The 18,875-nt window shown below is 37.7% G+C and overlaps 1 protein-coding gene across 4 annotated transcripts in view; it reads right to left on the minus strand.

The window, feature by feature from the left end:
• The window catches only part of pde1ca (phosphodiesterase 1C, calmodulin-dependent a), a 57,779-nt gene that overhangs the window by 18,536 nt on the left and 20,368 nt on the right, over positions 1-18,875 (minus strand). For all 4 annotated transcript variants that reach the window (XR_013820150.1, XM_079862861.1, XM_079862863.1 and 1 more), the window contains exons 3-6: positions 7,958-8,071; positions 6,640-6,822; positions 6,270-6,336; positions 455-571 (exon numbers count right to left, since the gene is read on the minus strand). Coding sequence is in view for 3 of the 4 variants with exons in the window: in XM_079862861.1 (XP_079718987.1) it covers positions 455-571; positions 6,270-6,336; positions 6,640-6,822; positions 7,958-8,071 (481 nt within the window). In the remaining variant the exon portion in view is untranslated. The remainder of the gene's footprint in view (positions 1-454; positions 572-6,269; positions 6,337-6,639; positions 6,823-7,957; positions 8,072-18,875) is intronic.

An 18,875-nucleotide genomic window follows, 5' to 3' on the forward strand; every position in this document is an offset into this window, starting at 1 on the left:
TGCCCCGCCCTCGCGCTAGACATCAGAGAAGAGAAGAGATGTCGTTTCAAGAGGAAGGGGAGGTATTTTGATTAAAGATTACGAGGGCACATGAATTAAAAAAAAATAATGACGTGCACGGATAAATCATTTTTAATAAATACTGCAAAAATTCATTAAAAAATTGGTGACTTTAGAATAACAACCCACAGATGATCATCTGGATTTTTGGTTCCTTTGCTATGAAATGTCACTATGATGGTTAAATTCAAACATGCTGTAAATGTGATTTCAAAAGAGATGGTAAATGATGGTAAATGTAAAAATACATTAATCTTTCACATTACCTTATTATTATTTACTCAGATCAACAATACCATGATATTACAAAGGAAACCACTCTGAGATAAAGTTTTACGGTTTGAAATCTTGAACTTTTGGTCTTATGATGAAAACAAAAGAGAGAGCATCTTACCTTAAAGCGATTGATTAAATCATATCTGGTCAGAAGTTCATAAAAAATAAATTTCAGTGAATGATCTGAACTGGCATCATTCAGTGAGAAGACGTCAAACGACCACGTGTCCACATGCTAGACCAACAACAAAACAGACAGATCTGTCAGTGTATTAACATCTTTACCATTATTATAATATCAATACAATCAACTTTTTAAACATGAAATAAACTATTGCTCAAAAACTCTTGAGGTCTGTAAGATTCATTAATGTTTTTAAAAGAAGTATCTTATGCTCATAAGGGTCCATTTGGTTGATTAAGAAACAGTAATATTGTGAAATGTTATTACAATTTAAAATAACTGTTTTTGAGCATATTTTAAAATATAATTTATTTATTTCCCTAATGGCAAAGCTGAATTTGCAGCATCATTACTTCATGATCCTTCAGAAATCATTCTAATATGCCGATTTGGTGCTCAAGAAAAAGCATTTATGTGAAATAGAAATATTTTGTTACATTATAAATGTCACTTTTGATTCATTTAATTCGTCATTTCTGAATAAAAGTTTCATTCAAGAAAAAAAAAATCGTACTGACTCCAAACTGTTGAATGGTAGTGTATATAATCGTGGATAACGAGGAAAGAAAAATCATAAATGAGATCTCTATGCATCTTCTGGGCTGTGTAAAAGCAACTTCTAAGACTTCATTTTATGATGCCTATAAACGTGATAAGATGTTCACAGTCCCGGAGTCTTACAAATTGCTGCTTTTGCATAATGTAGCCTAGTAATACCAACCTCATCTCTTTTTTTTTTTTATAACGTATAAATTACTTTCACCTCCCTTATAAACAGGGTCTGTGATGAATGATGTGTGATTCTATCATTCTATACTTCAATCCTGAGTCATGAAATGAACCAATAATAGTTCAGGAGATTTGGTCCACATTATGGCCGCCTGTGGTTTATCCATTAAACTGCGTTCTCGATTTTTCTCTCTCTCTCTCTCTCCCATCCACTCTGAGTTTGACCCTCTGTTATTTCATCTCATCACTTTCAAAGAAAGTTCTATGTAGGTTTGATTAGTTGGTTGCAATGAACATTTGCAAAATGCTACATTAAATATTCACATCCTAAGATTGGAATATTTGTCCTGCACTCTGTCTCAGTCACGGCTCAGAGCTTTCCATAGCTTCAGGCTATGTGCGGCGATATATATATGCAGATCTACTGACTGCTGTTAGATCAAGAGAGAGAGAGAGAGGCCAAAATCCTGCTGCGAAGCTACCAGGACATCCAGTACAAACCTGAAGCCTCATTTATAAAACACTCGTACGCGTATTTGATTCTATTTTAAAAGTGAGGCAAAAACTGACACGAAAATGTTCTTATACAACCTTTTTCTGATGACTTACAGTGATGTAAGTGAGTAATTCAAGATATTAAAAAAATATTATTTTTACAACATTCACTAGCATTCAAAAGTTGTTTTTTTTTAACTGATGTCTCTTGAGCACTAAATTAGCATATCAATACCTGCAATGATTCTACACATCTTTATAAATGAGGGCTGGACAAAGCAAGAGGTCTCGTAAGGATTAAAAACTCTTTATATAAAACGAAGCCTAATTAGTTTCAGCTTATTATCTTCATTTTCTATTAAGATTAGGTGGACGGAGCAAGCAGATTTCTGCTATTGTTTGACAAGAACATCTGTATTAGTATTCTGTTAATTAGTCACTTAGCAGACACTTACAGTACTTGGAGATAAAGCAATCCGACTTGCTTAAGGGCATTAGACTTATAGGGGACTGCAGGAGATCTCTATTCCATTTCTAAAGTTTAAACCTCTGCCCTTTGTGAAACCAGCCTAGAGGCTTCACCACTAGGACACCACATTATTCAGTTCATTTGACTTTTATCCACACACCTCAAAAAAAGGTTCTGTGTCATGTTGCATGTGGAATTTAAATGGGTTTGAATGTTTACAAATGCGGGGTTTTCAAAAAATCTAGATGTTTATCCCTAGCTTTACATGCATCACAACAAAAATTATTTCATTTAAGTGCCCCTATTATTCTCTTTTGAATGTTACCTTTCATGTAATGTATATCAAATATATCAAAGTGCATGACAAATAAAGTTACTGTATCCTAAAAAAAAGAATCGATTCTGAAATGCATAAACGAGTCGTCAGCAAATCCAGTCTCACTTCCATAACAAATCTACGTAGCTTTGCAACAAATTTGCATAATGCCAGCCTATGGTCTTCATTTAGTACTTAGTACTTTGAACTCGCACTGGAATTTATACATTGTTACGCCGCCTTCACACTGGCAGTTGAAATCAGCTCCGTAATACGCAATACTCCCCCAGCGGACGTCGTACTACACCGTTGAAAAGCGTCGGAAGCTTTCGGAAGCAAGTAGAACAAAAATGGCAGAGAGATTAGAACGGTTGATTTTGTCAGAATGTACTATTCTGTATGATCTCTCTGATGAGGGTTATAGAGACATTAATCATTGACCAGTCGATGATTTGCCATCATGGAATTTTCTGGCTGTATGTGAATGAGCGGGGGCCACAATATTTAACTATACATTTTAATTGTATTAACTGCCCTAATAACGTTAGAAAATCATGCAAATAAAAAAATGACATAACAACTTATCGTTATAAAAACATTATTTATTTTATTAAAGGAGTCATAACCTGCAATTTTCACTTTTCCACGAGAATCAATGTATGTTATGATTGCCTAACGATTATACACTGGCCGGGAAGCCGATATTTAAAAGTGAAGCGTTTGTTTACCTCAGGGTAAATAAACCAGCGCGCGTGCACGCGCACTCAAATACAAGATTTTGATTTCAGCCCCGTCTTGACGTCATGACGGGGCAGGATATACCATATATGGACACCGCAAACCTATGCCGCGGGAAGCCCGCCCCTCTCCCCCTCATATTCAGTTCAGTCGAGAAAGATGGAGAAACGAGTACACACCTGAGTTGCTCTGTGGTTGACTGCCACAAACAACATGTAAATGTGTTTTCTCTACCAAAAACGGACCAAACTATCAGGGACCAGTGGATGAAATTCATTTTTAATGACGCTGTCCCAACAACCCTTTCAACTGGCTTATCGTTAGGAGTCTGCGCTAAACATTTCACACAGGAATCATACACACATTTGGGGCAATATCAGGCGAAGTTGTCCTCGAAGCTCTGTTTGGAAAAAGGTGCAATTCCAACCATCAGAGACTTGCCTGAAATTGAAACGGTAAGACTGAGTTTTTATTGCTCTACTGTGTGTAACAAACAGCAGCTAACTGCTAATGCGGCTATTGTATGCTAGCGGGAGTATTAGCTTCGAGGTAAACATGGGGAATGGCTGCTAACGTTACTTTGCAAAAAACAAATGACTGAGATCATCATGAATTCGGCTATTGTATATTGCCGGTCGCGGCCAGGGGTGCGTTTCCCGAAAGCATCGTTGGCCAACTATGGTCGCAAGTTCATCGCAATGTCCATTGAACTCTATTGGTAACGACGGAACTTGCGACCATAGTTGGCCAACGATGCTTTCGGGAAACGCACCCCTGGTCGGGTTCATTCATAACTTGCGCCATGATGTCATTTTGGAATGATATGCTAAAGCGTTACCTGCGTTGTCAACCCCCCTCCTTCCTGCCACCAATCAACGCGCCCCTCATTTGCATTATTAAAATGACCGTCCACGACAGCCAAAATATCGCATCAGATCTCGCGAGACAATAATGCCTTCAGAAATAAGGGTCTGAGGAGCTCTGTGTTTATTTTTTTTCCACTTTTCTTTTTTAGAAGGGCCTGAAAGACTATAATACAGCAGTAGGTATCCAAGGTAATACTAGGTTATGACTCCTTTAAAAGTTAAGAATTCAGGTTTGTTTATCAGTACCATAGCAACGCTAACTTCCGCTGGAATTGTCAGATAGGAACCGTCCGTAGCCCTTCGCAAGAGTTAAATTTTTTGAACGCATCCGGATGACCAACTGACGCGATTTTTTTCGCACCGGACTCATTCGGACCCGGTTCAGACCCATTCGCATGCGGTCTGCGAATCTCCATAGGAAATTAATGACTTCCGGTCGTTTCGAAGCTGTATCGGAGCTGATTTCAACTGCCAGTGTGAAGGCGGCGTTACTGTTCGTAGCACTATGTACGAGGAAGCCTCCGGAGCTGAAATTCAGATATGCTAATGAGGGTTTAGTTTCCAACACACGCTGTAATCTGTAGACCAATCACAACAGACTGGGTTATCTGACCAATCAGAGAAGAGGAAGCTCTCAGAAAGGAGGAGTTTAGAGAGACTGAATCCATTATTAAACATTTCAGACACTGTGAAAAAAGAGGTGATCCTTCATATTGTTTTTTGACATTGGATGCATGTAAACCTACTGTAGCAGACCTCCAAACAAAATCAGGAACGTTTAAAATAGAATAATAGGGGCACTTGATTTTTTTATTTCAAAAGTATTTTTTTTGACCATGTGAGCATTCCATTGACATTGAAATTCTGCATACTGTACAGTCCACAGCATAGTGTAATACTACAAACTGAAGGGGTATTTGCTATTCCGAACACAGCCTTAGAAGGCAGCAGGAATTTTTTAATCACAATAGGCGACAGAACAAAATAATATTTTTAAAAGATTGTAGACTTATTACTGAAACGACTGTTCTGCCACAAATTGTGATATATGTGAGAAGCTGATAGGAGAAGAGATGCAGCTGATAACAGCTCTGAAATGGCATTCTTGATCGAATAACAGCAGTTTGCTGGATTTACTGTATATACTGGACTATAATTTCATGTGGAGAAAAGTATTAAAGTGGAATATTTTGAATTTGCTCTTGCATTTTGCCTAATACACTAGCATTCAAAAGTTTGGGGTTGGTAAGATGTTATAAATGTTTTTGAAAGAAGTCACTCTTATGCTCACTGAGGCTACATTTACTTGATCAAAAATACAGTAATATTGTAAAATAGCTGCTTTCTATTTTAATACATTTTAAAATATAATTTATTCCTGTGATGCAAAGCTGAATTTTCAGCATCATTACTCCAGACTTCAGTGTCACATGATCCTTCAGAAATCATTCTAATATGCTGATTTGCTGCTCAAGAAACATTTCTTACTGTTATCAATGTTGAAAACACATATTGCTTCGTGATGTTTTTGTGGAAACAGTGATCTTTTTTTCAATCAAGATTCTTTGATGAAGAGAAAGTTCAAAGAGAACAACATTTATTTGAAGTAGAAACCTTTTGTAACATTATAAATGTCTTTACTGTAACTTTCGATCAATTCAATGCGTCCTTGATGAATAGAAGTACTAATTTCTTTTAAAAAATCTCCAATTTTTTGCTCTCCACAATAATGTATGATATTTATTTTTTCCACAGTAATTTAAATGTATCGTGATTTTTTGTGTCAAAAGGAAATGAAATCCGTGTTGTCCACATATACAGCATCCTATAAGACAACTATCTGACTATACCAAAAAACTGTCTAAACTCTCTCTGTCCTGTCCAAACCGCATGTGTGTGTGCGCCAGGTAACCCAGCTGGCCGAGGGACAGATCAATTGTTCACTTCGGTTGATTAAACAGGGCTGTTTGCCTGGACACAAACCTTTGCCTTGTTGTTTCTCTCGTAAGCTATTGTGCATTCAAAACGTGTCGCATTCACATGTTTCACATTCATGCTGTGACCAGGTTATGCGTGTGTTTGTGCATATGTGCATTTGAGGGCACAACCTCGAATCTGATTCGGCCGCTTCATTACCTTCAAGGCAGTGATCACGCTGGGCGGATAGCTCAGCCCCACCATGTTGGAGGTCCGTCGGTACATCCTGTCAGAAAGAGATAACACACTTCTGTCAATGTGTGAGAGCCTCTGGGAAGTGAAAAAACGGGGGAAAATCCCTTGTTTCACTCCAGATGACCTTTAACATTAATATTTTAGGAGCATGCCGTGCTGGAAATATAACACAAGATAGGAAATGCACAGCAGGGTCACAGGTCAGTCCACATCAATCGATCCAGCCAGTCAGTCCCTGTTTAAAATGTATCAGCTCTGGATCAGTTCTTTGAAAGTATATTGGGTTTAAATTGGTTTACTTTATACTGGTAGCCTTGGAAAACCTCATACAAACCTTTCTACAAATATCCCAGCTTGCACCGCGTGCACAATGCTGCGAAATCGCGGCTTCTCCTCCGACCGTCTTAACATCAGCCCCATCTGACGTGTGAAAGTTGATGCCAACCAATCACGCACTTCTGAGGGAACAGAGTCGGACTGGATGTCACTGAGCTCATCTTCTGTATCCACCAACCGCCTGCAGAAACACACACACACACACAAACATGAGACACGATTGTTGTCTGAAGACACTTGGGTAAGTCATGTCACTTCCGATCACGTCAGATGAAATTTCAGCCAAAACGCCTGTGAGCAAAAGTGATGGATAAAAATATACAATTCCACTTCAAAGACAAAGAAATACAAACTAACATATCTGATCACCTAAACACAACTTACATATGGAAGCCCATTTCTGCCATGTTAAAAAAAATCATGATTTGGTAAATGATAGATATGATATAAAAAGTAATAATTATAAGATAAAATGCATATTATTACATTGACTCATAATTATGACACAAAGCCAAAATTATGAGATGAAGTCATAATTGTAATATAAAAAGTAATATTTAAATAGTTAATAGTTATAGTAATAATTTCAAATGATGAGTCATATAATAATTTAGTTTTTGTCATAATTTCACTTTTTTTATCTCATAAATATGACTTAGTATTTCATAATTTTGACCTCAATTGTCAGGGTTATGTCATATTTGATCAGTGTTTGAGATTTACTATGATTTGGTTTTTGAGTCATTGAGTTGATCATTAGGACCCATCAGTCAGATTCACGACTGAATCATTTAAACTGGTTTTGTGAACAGAAACAATTTTTTCAATGAAAAGAAAAAAAAGAAAGATATTTTTATGGTGTTTTACATCCTTTTTGAAGTCTGAAAGCCCCATTCATTGCAATTGCATAGAAAGCAACAATCAACAACAACAACATCCTTTTGTGTTCCATGGGAAAAAAGAGGTTTGGAAAAACATGAGGTTGAGTGAATAAATCTAGAATTTTCTCTTTAATTTGAAACATGGCACATTTCCTTCTCAGATGGTGGCCAGATTTCCAATTTCTGTCTAAACAACTGAAACAAAACACATTAAATACTGGAACACTCATTGCAGCGAGAAGACAGCATTACAGAACTGCAATCCCTGTTCTATCTTTATGTTAAATCAGCATAGGGGTTTAAGAGAAGCTTTAGGGATTAAACTATCTAACGCACTCTAGGAACGAGATATACCTCTGACTCCTGACATCTGACCCTAAATGTGATGATTTAACATGTGATGATATTCACAATGTGTGTCAGAGTTGTGCTTACCTCGTCTCTTCAATATAGACAGACTCCAAAACGGATGCAGCATATTCTAGGTTTTTCTTCAGGTCCACAACAGAAGCTTCACCTCTCTCCAACTGTTTCACCAAACATCTCAGCCTGAAATGGAAAAAAAGACAAAATTTGATTAGGAAAAATGTTATATTTGGATTTTATGGGCCTCTTGTCTTTACATAATAAAATAAATTAAATAAAATGTAGATTCAAACCAAGTCTTGAAGTAGATCGGGTTAAAATTTTCAGTGTGCTCAATGGGTTTAATGGTGTCATCAGCTTTTTGCAGTTTGAGGCAAGTTCAGTAAGAGTCTTTAAAAGTCAGTTTAAGCCCAAACTGTGAACATACTGTGATTGGTTTGTGGCTACCGAATGCATTTTAGACAAAAAAGTACAGATTCATCCATCATCTTTATTGCTAAAGATCATAAAATAGCTCTTTATTGCTGACAGTCTCCACATTCTTTTCACCACTCTGCTAAAAGTGTTCAGCTGTTATCTAAACCAACTGAAAAGTGTATTATAATAAAGATATACTGTGAAACACCTGCCTTGTCTTAGTTTAAAGTCCCCTTGCTAAATGAAAGTTTAGGCATACATATTGAAACTTTTTAAGCAGCATTTTTTCTCTGGATTCCCACTGGTCATAAAATGAGCAGCATGAAGTGCGCTGGCTGTAATTCAGTGAACAGTATGCGTCACTGTTTTGTTTAGGAGCCACATAAAGCATCTCTGAAGTGATCTCCAGTCATGTGGACAAAGGGCCACATCAAAAGGCCAACAGTGATGTCCCAGGTGTGAGCAGCAGAGAGACATTTTTCTGTATGGGTCTGGGTGTTTGCATGAATGGAGAACACAGGAAACAATTTGACCCAATTTCCATCCCAAATGACTGGACCACGCGAGCCAGAGCAGCGTGCAGTGATGAAGCAGGGTGAAATCATGCAGTTAATCCACTGTGCACTTAAATTCCTAGTTCTGTTTAATCATGTGCTTTTCTAGCGCAGCAGCGGGATTCTGCTATCGGAATCTGCTGATTAACTTTTGACAGGGTACTGTTCATATTTTTGGACATGGTACCATGAAAATTCCACTGTATTCCTCAGAGTTCCATGTAAATAGTATGTGATATCAATATGCACATTTTTCAGTACTATAGTATATATATATAAAAAACAAGGTACTATGACAATATGATTGTATACGATAATACACTAAAAATTAATTTCCTATTGTATTTACAAAATACAAACATCTAAATATCCCCTCTAAACATGGTAAAACCAAAAAAGCCAACATTGTAGTAACATGGTAATAACATGGTAGTACCATGCAACGTCCAAAAATCATGTTAAAAACAAGTTTAAAAAAATGCCAACATTGTAGTATAATGGCACTTTTTGTGAACACTGGATTAATACAACCGCAAATAAAAATAACACATACCAGTGTTTATTCCATACTGGTAGTAATGAATACTGACTTAACCAGTTGATATCTGAAAAACTAAAAGCACTTAATTTATTTCTTTACTTTTTTATTTTAACATTGGTTATTACTTTTAAGGAGTGTTTATTTAAGTGAGAAAAAAAAGGTTTTGCTAACAAATTAGCATGAAAAAAATTGATAGTGACTGTGACAGTCCTGATGCTGATAATAAAAATGGAATAATGAAAAAATGAACAAATATTTATTTACATCGGTCAGTTTGGGAGTAGCTTAAAGGAATACTTCAGGATTTAGCATTAAGCTTTGTATTAGTAGAAAACCTGTAGTATTTTCGAATTACCATGCTTTCCACCCTCATATCCCCCTGAGAGGAGAGATTTATGTATTTTTTGTCTGGAAAAAATCCTCCGATGACGCAAAAATCGTCATTTTGCGTCATCGGAGGATTTTCTGTCCAGAGGCTAAAGACTACAGCCAGTAGAAGGAGCTTTTCCGCATGTTTTCAACCCGCCCATAGAGGGTGGGATCTCACTCACAGAATGTACACACAGTCAGCCGTCTTTCTTTGGAAGCTAAGCTAGCAGGCTCTTGTTCTGTGGAGAAAGCTGAGTAGTAGGAGAAAGCTGAGTAAGTAGGAGTTACCATCCTCCTTTTCCCTGACTTGTCCGGCGGGCGAGATCGTTCAAAATGTCCGGGATTCGGCTTTTGCTTTCTGCGGTCGCCATTCATTGTTTACATGCACACATTTCAATCTAACTGAATTCATTCCGATCGGTGAATCTGACTGTAGTGTTTACATGAACGCTAAACAAGTGATCGGTTGATCGTCACGGAGACTCACTGGTAGCCTAACCTTGTTTTAAACTGCGCTCTCTTACCAGTAGGCGTGGCCTCCTAAGGCAGCGAAGCAAGTGCATTCTGGGAGTTGTTGTCTTTCATCCACATGAGCCAAAAATAAATTTTCTGGCTTTTCTCAGTCTAGAAAGCTCCAAATTAAAAAATTTCTTCACATTTCTTCTACATAAATGACCTATTTTAAATACACATTCATCTTTCCAGAGGTGAAGTATCCCTTTAAGTTATGTCCATTTCTAGCAAAAAAATGGAAACTTGTGACTCTCCTCTCAATGGTCTCCTGTCTTCACTCTTCAAGTGGTTGGCAGCTGTGTTATTTGAATGAAGTGCTCGTTCAACTGAAAAGCGTGACGTCGGAAAGAGGGTCGAGGACACGATGTTTGAACAATGTTATCAAAACAGACGAGGCAGAGCAGAAACACATTCCCCTGGTTCCCCAAGGAATCCCCTGCTTCAGACAAACACGGAATCGATGCACCAATTCAATGCCATCCCATTAGAGGATTAGTACTTCCTAGAATCTGTCTGGAGCAGAAATGATAAGAGCAAAAATTCTTTAAGCGCGCACGTCCGCTCGACCACGACTGCACAATGTATGACCTTTCTAATACAGACAAAGAGCCAGATTAGATGATTATGATTAAACCATTAGACTATGGGATCAGATTTAGTAAGCATGTTTCAAGGACTGCATCAGAATTATGGGCTAAAGGAATTGAGGAATGTAAATGTGTTTTAGCCCTGATTTCTGAGCTCTGTAATGTCTGTGAACGGGATACGCTGAAGCTGAAACGCATCAACATGTTGCAATTTCCTCGAGCTGAATACTACAGGGAAATTGACTTTTAATGTCCATCTAACACACAGGTGTCAACAGGGAACTACTTTTATTGATTTTGTGTTTTTGTTCTTAAAACGGCGTTTTGAGGCATAATTTGAGATTACTATAATAGTATGGTGGCTAACATCAATTGTACTAATACACAACTAAACCTGCATGCAGCATATTTTGATTGTGTTATATTTAAATGTAAATGTAAATGTAATATATGCAAATGTCCATACTTAAAACAGTTAGGCTTGTTGTTTGTCTATACAAAGTATTTTCTAAAAAACTGAGAGCAGGAGCTCTATCTCATGAGATTTGAGGCCATTTCATTCAGATTCAAATTTTACAATCTATTTTGGAGTAATGAACATTGTGGGCCCAAAACTGTGCAAATATATGAATAAAGATTTCTAGCAAGGCAAGCTTGAAAACGTGGGTTGTTGTGTTCCAAAATGTGGCAGAGAAAAAAGTGACTTTGAACGTGGCATGGTTGTTGGTGCCAGATGGGCTGGTCTGATTAGAAACTCCTGATCTATTGGGATTTTCACACACAACCATCTCAAACTGGTTGTGACAATAAGTTCACTATACTCAAATGGCCTGAGGAATGTTTCCAGCACCTTGTTGAATCTATGCCACAAAGATTTATGACAGTTCTGAAAGCAAAAGTGGGTCCAACCCGGTACTAGCAAGGTGTACCTAATAAAGTGGCCAGTGAGTGTATATTAAGTACATTGTTATGTACAACAGAACTGTGCGCATGCAATGCGTTGGCCAAACATTCGTGACTGCATTTGCATATTTGCATTTGCACAGGGTATGTGTGTTTTGCCGAAGGCGAACTCTGTATGCAAATATAATTCAATCCAATACTCATTCACTGTCATATTTTGTCTCACAGACTTACAAATTCTGTTGTACGAACAGACCAGCAGTGATATCACACACTAGGCTTCCTGTTCATTAGCGGCTTCTAATGAGCATGTGTGCCGATGACTCATCGTGAATGTTTGACTTGTGATAAACTCCAGCCTAAGGGGTTAAAAGACTGCAATGTCTTAAAGGGGGGGTGAAATGCTATTTCATGCATACTGAGTTTTTTACACTGTTAACGAGTTGGATTCCCATGCTAAACATGGACAAAGTTTCAAAAATTAAGTTGCACGTTTGAAGGAGTATTTTTGTTCCAAAAATACTCCTTCCGGTTTGTCACAAGTTTCGGAAAGTTTTTTTCGAGTATGGGCATGTGTGACGTCAGATGTGGAGGAATTTCCTTATATGGGTCCTAAGGGCGTCGCGGGCGCGCGCGCACTCGTAGACCAGAGAGAGAAGAGAGCGAAAGCAGTACCTCATCAAAGCGCTCGGCTTTTGGGAAGTCAATGTCACCAAAGAAGTGGGTTTTTGGTTGCCAGGGCAAGACAACCCTGCACAGATTCCCAAAGAACCCAGCGTTAAGGGACCAGTGGATGGAGTTTGTTTTTTCTGAGCATCAACGGAGTTGTGCAAGACTGTTTGTTCCCTGCATTTCGACGATGATTGTTTTATAAACAAAGCCCAGATCGACGGATTTGCAGATCGTCTAATGCTTAAGGATCGAGCAGTCACAATGATAAAGGTTCGCGGTCGTGCGTTGGAACCGGGCAGTGAGTAAAACTGCTTCAAATGTCTCTGTGTGTTGTTAGCTCGGCGCGTTAGCACAGCTTTAGCTTCGCCCACACGGCCCGCCTCCAGCCGCTCGTTTTTTTCCGGAAAGACTCGGTACAGCCTATCTTTCTTTTATAAATATAATAAAACTAAAGACTTTTTGGAGATATGAAGGATGCAATACTACTCTATAGGTACTCAAGATTAACAGGAGATTGAGTGAAAATGAGCATTTCACCCCCCCTTTAAAGAAAGACTTCTATGCACAACTCTATAGTTATATTACAAAAACGTATGAGCTTCCCATAGACAGCAATTTCCAGCATTCAAAAAAGGTAGGCAACATTAATGATTTTGCCTCCTAAGATAACTTTTTTTTGTGTGTGTGTGTGTGTGTGTGTGTCTCTCTCTCTCTCTGAGTGTAAATGAGTAAATAATAAATAAATAAATATACTTTTAATGTATTATTTAGACACATATGTATTCAAATATACAATATAAATCATATATTAAAATCTGATAAAAGCATACAGTATGTATAAAAATATAAATAGTTTAGTGTATATTTGTTAAATAGTTTAAGTTTATCGGGGTTTTTTCTTGTATATTTACAGACTTGGATGGGAATAACCTTGTCTTGTAAGTGCTGAAGTCTGTACAAAGGCTCCAGATGTCAAGGGTGTCACAACCAGATTGTTAAATGGAGTATCTGATACAGCATGAACAAGGAAACGCTATTAAAATGCAGACCTCTGGAGAGACGTGACGATGTGTGAGCTTCCTTGTCTGCCTTTTTTCACCTGACACGGCAAGGTCACTTTTAATCCTTCCTTTAATCTTGTCTCCCACCTTTTCCTTTCTCTTTTAATGCATTACACACACACACACACACAAATGAATTAACTCACATTGCCCGCTTTGCCAAAAACCAACACATCCCCTCATCCTTCCCTCCCCCACGCTGAGAGATCTCCATCTTACTCTCCACAAAAGGTCAGTGGACGGTCTGTTTTAAGGTCAGTCATTGAAGATATGAGCCATTATCCCACTTCACTGACTTCTAGAAAATACACAAAAGCTGCTGAATGTCTGAGGACACAAGATTTAATCAAGACCAAGTCCAAGTCCATGTCTTGCTTGAGTTTTATGTATCATTGAACTGGCAGACGTTTCCTTCTTGAAATAGACACTCATATCTAAGCAATTACGAAATCCTTACTCTGATTCACAATTAATTAAAAAAGAGTTTGATGTTAACATGTTGCAAACAGCAATACTGAACAAAGTAAGCCTAATTTAGCATTGAAAAAATTATATTGGAGGAAAAATGAAAAAAAAAAAAGAGGACAAATGTAAATAGAAAAGATTTGATAAAATGAAGGATGAAATTTAAATAGAATAAACAATATTTACTAGTATTTAATTATTTAATACACACACACACACACACAAATTGTTGTGCTTTGTTGTCATATGAAAAAACAAATCTAAAACAGAATTTAAATCTCTGCTACATGCTGTGCATTCGGGGTTTTTTTTTGAGAGTGTGACTGTAAAGTTGTCTTGCACAGAACAGCATGGCTGCATGATGTTATGTTGTTGATGTAGAGTAATGGGGTTATATGGTAATGCATGTTGATGTGAGTTTTTTCTCACAGGGGACTGAATGAATGTGTTAGTGCTGAGTGGACTGTTTACTGTGACCTTGACGGAGCTGGTGAGCTCAAACTCTATGATGCTGAACATCACGTGACTCTCTCGAGTTCCGGCACCGCTGAGGTTGCTGTGGTGATTTGCGATGCGTCAGTCAACTGGCACATGTAGCATTGAAACATATGTGGCTTCCACAGGGGGGCCCAAATGCCTTCCTTCCGCATAGTGGGGGACTGGACCACAAGGATATGCTGGTAATCAGGTGATAAACAATCAGTTCCTAAATCTAGAACCGGATGTGGTTTTAGAAAGGAAGACGGGTCAGCACCCCAATTTCCCAATAGTTCTTTAATTCCGACTCACAACTAGACGCCCACAGGGACAAATACTCAACTGGGCCAAAGGCACCAGAAACCGCTTGGATTGAGAACAATGACATAATATTCTCCAGTGACTCCACCTTAACCTCCAAAGATCAAACCGACAAAATAAACAACTCATAAGCCTTAAAATCTTTTAAACCTGTTTGGTCTCAAATTTCAACAGATAACACAATGTATTTATTTCCGGCTACTTTGAGAGGAAGAAAGGGGAATAGGATTAGGAAATGTTAAACGCCAGATTCAAATTTGTGCTTCTTGCATAATATCAAAGTGTATTAAAAAAATATATATATATATATATATTTAAGTCATAAAGAAATAAATTATAGTAATTTTGGTTAAAAAATAAAAATTATGAGCTAAGCACCTCTCAAATTCACATTTCTGTAAAAAACCCCAGAATTAATTAGTGTAATTTTTTAAAATAAGCCTGTCCAAAGACAATGAAATTAAAATCAGCAAATTCAATACAACCATGATAACACTTTAACTTAAACTTACTTTACAACTGAAACAATATATGATAATTTTCAGCGGTTTGGTGAAGAAAATGACATTTCTCTGAGAAAATCAAAATAATTGGGATAGTTCACCCAAAATTTTTAATTTTGTCATCATTTACTCATCCTCAATTTGTTTCAAACCTATATGAGTTTCTTTGTTCAATTAAACACAAATCAAGATATTTTAAAGAATGTTGGTAATCAAACAGTTAACGGTATAGCCATTGACGTCCAAAGTAGGGGAAAAAAATACTATGGAAGTCATTCTTTAAAATATCTTATTTTGTGTTTAATAGAGCAAAGAAACTCGTATAGGTTTGAAACAACTTGAGGATGAGTATGATGACAACATTTTAATTTTTGGGTGAACTATCCATTTAATGGTCTCAAAAAAGGCTTAGTTTCAGAAACATGCCCATGCACTTCTTAATCTCAGTAGTGATAAATCTTTGCTCACCAGACCAGAGATGGATCTGAACCTGTCAGCAACAGGTTCAGTGTGTTAAGCCTTTCCTAAACCAAAGCATAGTGGCGGATGAAGCAAGAAAAACGATGTTGGGCTGATCTTCTCAAGCTCATCGGGTTTAAACCTGTCTGTGAAGCACAACACTGTAAAAGCTTTATAAACCCTTTAATCAGGTTGGGAGAGAGCAGGACTAAGTGTGCTATAATCCCCTTTAACGGTTCTCTAATTGGATTCTGGCAGAATTACTTATGTGCACATACAGTATTGAAATGATGTCAGTGACTCCAATAGCTACCGCAAACTGAACTTTGAGAGATGTGTAAACCAGTGACCAAAAAACTGAATGGATGTAATCTTGCATGTCTATTTTAAAAGACGACTTTCCATCATTTTGAAAAATAAAAAAATAATGTTTTAAAGTCACACAAATTAATGTGTGCGAACCAGGATATTTAATGAGGCAATTTTTTTTTTACTCATTAGCACTAATGTTTTGTAAGCCTGTCTGGATCGGTCCAAATGGGGGTTTCCGCCAGAACGGGTGAAGGTCTCTGCGTGTTACTGTCTTTCCGAAAGTAATTTAATTCCATTTAAGTTTTTATCTCACTCCATTTTGTATCTGACTCCATTTTATCACAACCTCGAATTTAAGTTAGATTGCCAATTGGTTATTGGTCAGTTATATAATACTTCAGCAATACATTTGATTGTTCTATTTAACTCTTTACTTATATTTTACCCGTTCATATTAGGAAGCTATGTTGCTCCTCACGCCTTGCTTAACGTGGGTCTCACGATCACAATCTCACCAGCTTCGGTCAGTAAACAGAGGAAATTGCAATATACCTGAGATCGGTCGCATTCACGCTTACACAATCAAAGATACTGTGGTATAGCCCCCGTGATTGCATACACTTGAAATTAAAGTAACGTTTACTTCAGTAGAGGTATGGCCACTACTACAAATATAAGTCAACCAACTTTACTTGTCTTATAATAGCTTTGGATTGGCCATGCCGTGATTTCCCACGTACACTTATCTATAGTAACATTAAATTAAAACAGAGGTAAGACACACCCAGATTTAGGTTGGTGAAGCAGCACTTTTGCTGCCCTAAACGGAAATTCACTTCTTGTCTTTGCAAAACATGTACACTTGAATTAGTGCTAAATATTAATCGTCACTAATCTGACGCAAAACTTGCGGTAACATACGAATCTGTTTAATCTACTTGGGAAAACAATTTCAGAGTCAGTCGGAATCAAATCAAATGTCACAATTTATTATGTCAGGTAAATGTATCATGCCAATTTCATAATCAGTTCAAAGATAATAAATACAAAACATCAAATGCTCTGGAATAAAGAGAGAAGATGCGAACCTGACATTATAAAATACATGATCCGGAATGCCTGCATACACTCCGTATCACGGGCTAATTTGAGTTACAAATCGCCCCGAGCCTCTTGTTGCAATTCATTATATACCAAGACCAAGACTGAAACTTCTTTCACATGGAAACATTTGCTAACAATGGGAATTTGCATTCAGAGTTTACACCTTTTGAGAGCAGGGGGCCATTTGCCTGGAAGACGCCCCCCCCCCCCCCCCTCTGTATGCAAGTTATCTCTAAACTCTTAAAAACTTCATTATCTTTTGTGTAACTTCTTTGGGAATTAGACCTTTGTACCAGTCGCACTGAGACATTTCAAATGATACCAAACATGCATAATTACTTATTGTACACATTTAACATTGCATTGTTTTTAGTGAGTTTTAGGTGATGAGGGGAAGAGGGGGAGATGATGAGACATGAGACTGTGTGGTGCATCTCGGATGTTGCTGTTACATATGCAAATGTTAATTCTCAGGAGAGCCTTTTGCTTTCTCGCGGGGTAGCCTAGACTTACTGGCACCCGCCTTACAGTTTCCTAATGTGTACAGTCACAGGACATCTGTTGCGCTGTATTAACCAAAAGCAGGAGGGTTAGACCAACCTTCACATCACTAAAACACAGCCAGGGAGATAATAAACTAATTAATGGAGCCAGAAACGAGATTAGACAAAGAAAAACAGCAAAGAGAGAACAATGAAGTACTTTAGAAGAAAAGAAACAACAGACTCCTACGAGACTGACCTTTAACATGTCTACAATTCAAATCATGCCATTAATTGCCTAGTTTATCCAATTTAAATATGCTATTTTAAAGGTTCACATCAACATGATCACATGATGATTATTTAGCGTTCATGTAAACACCACGTTCGGATTCATCCAGCGCCACCGCTCCCACCACGCGCATCACGCGCTGTGCGAAGGGCACCAAGTGCTGAGGGGGCACCAAAAATAGCCTAATGAAAAAAATATATATAATGCCGAATGCCGATATTATTTCATTAGCCTATAGAAATATTATTAGGCACATTTTAGCCATGTATATGTAACAAAAAAGGGGGAACTAGATAATTTAATTGCTCTAGTCTAGAAAGTACCGCCCCCCCCCGCGTTGGATGGTCCGTGCCGGTTGTTCGCGCAGGCGCCTTTGCGATGGACGCGTTTGCGCGGACGAAGTTTGACAGACAGACAGACAGTAGGCAACTTTTTTGGAAATGGCCCCTAAAAGACAGCAGCAGGAGTTAGGATCTGAGAAAAGAAAGAAGACGAAACTGCGAGATGATGCCCGTGCATCACTTGCAGGTAAGTCCATGTTTAATCATTCTTAAATACGGGAAATGTGCTGCATGTGCTGCTGCTAATCGTAACGCGCCTCGAACTTACTGACGTTAATGTTAGCAAACTATGTTATTATAACTTCGGTGCAAGCTAAATTGAGATTTTACTGTTAAACATTACCTATTTTACAAATAGCTGACGCCAGCTAGCTCTTACTTTCTTTACTATCTTTCTTTAGATATTGAGCAGTAGTTTATGGTTTATTTTGACGTGACGGTGGTTAATACTTTCTCAGTAACAGTTAACGTTAGCAGTCAGTGCAGTGCACATGGTTGGCTAACAATTCCTGTTAAATATATAAAATGTCATTATGAATGATATAAAGCAAACAATACTGTTTAATTGTGTGCATTATTGCACCTCATTCTATTAAGCTTAAATATTAGATTAG

This window comes from Squalius cephalus (assembly GCF_949319135.1).
Source record: "Squalius cephalus genome assembly, chromosome: 25".
Taxonomy (NCBI): Eukaryota; Metazoa; Chordata; class Actinopteri; order Cypriniformes; family Leuciscidae; genus Squalius; species Squalius cephalus.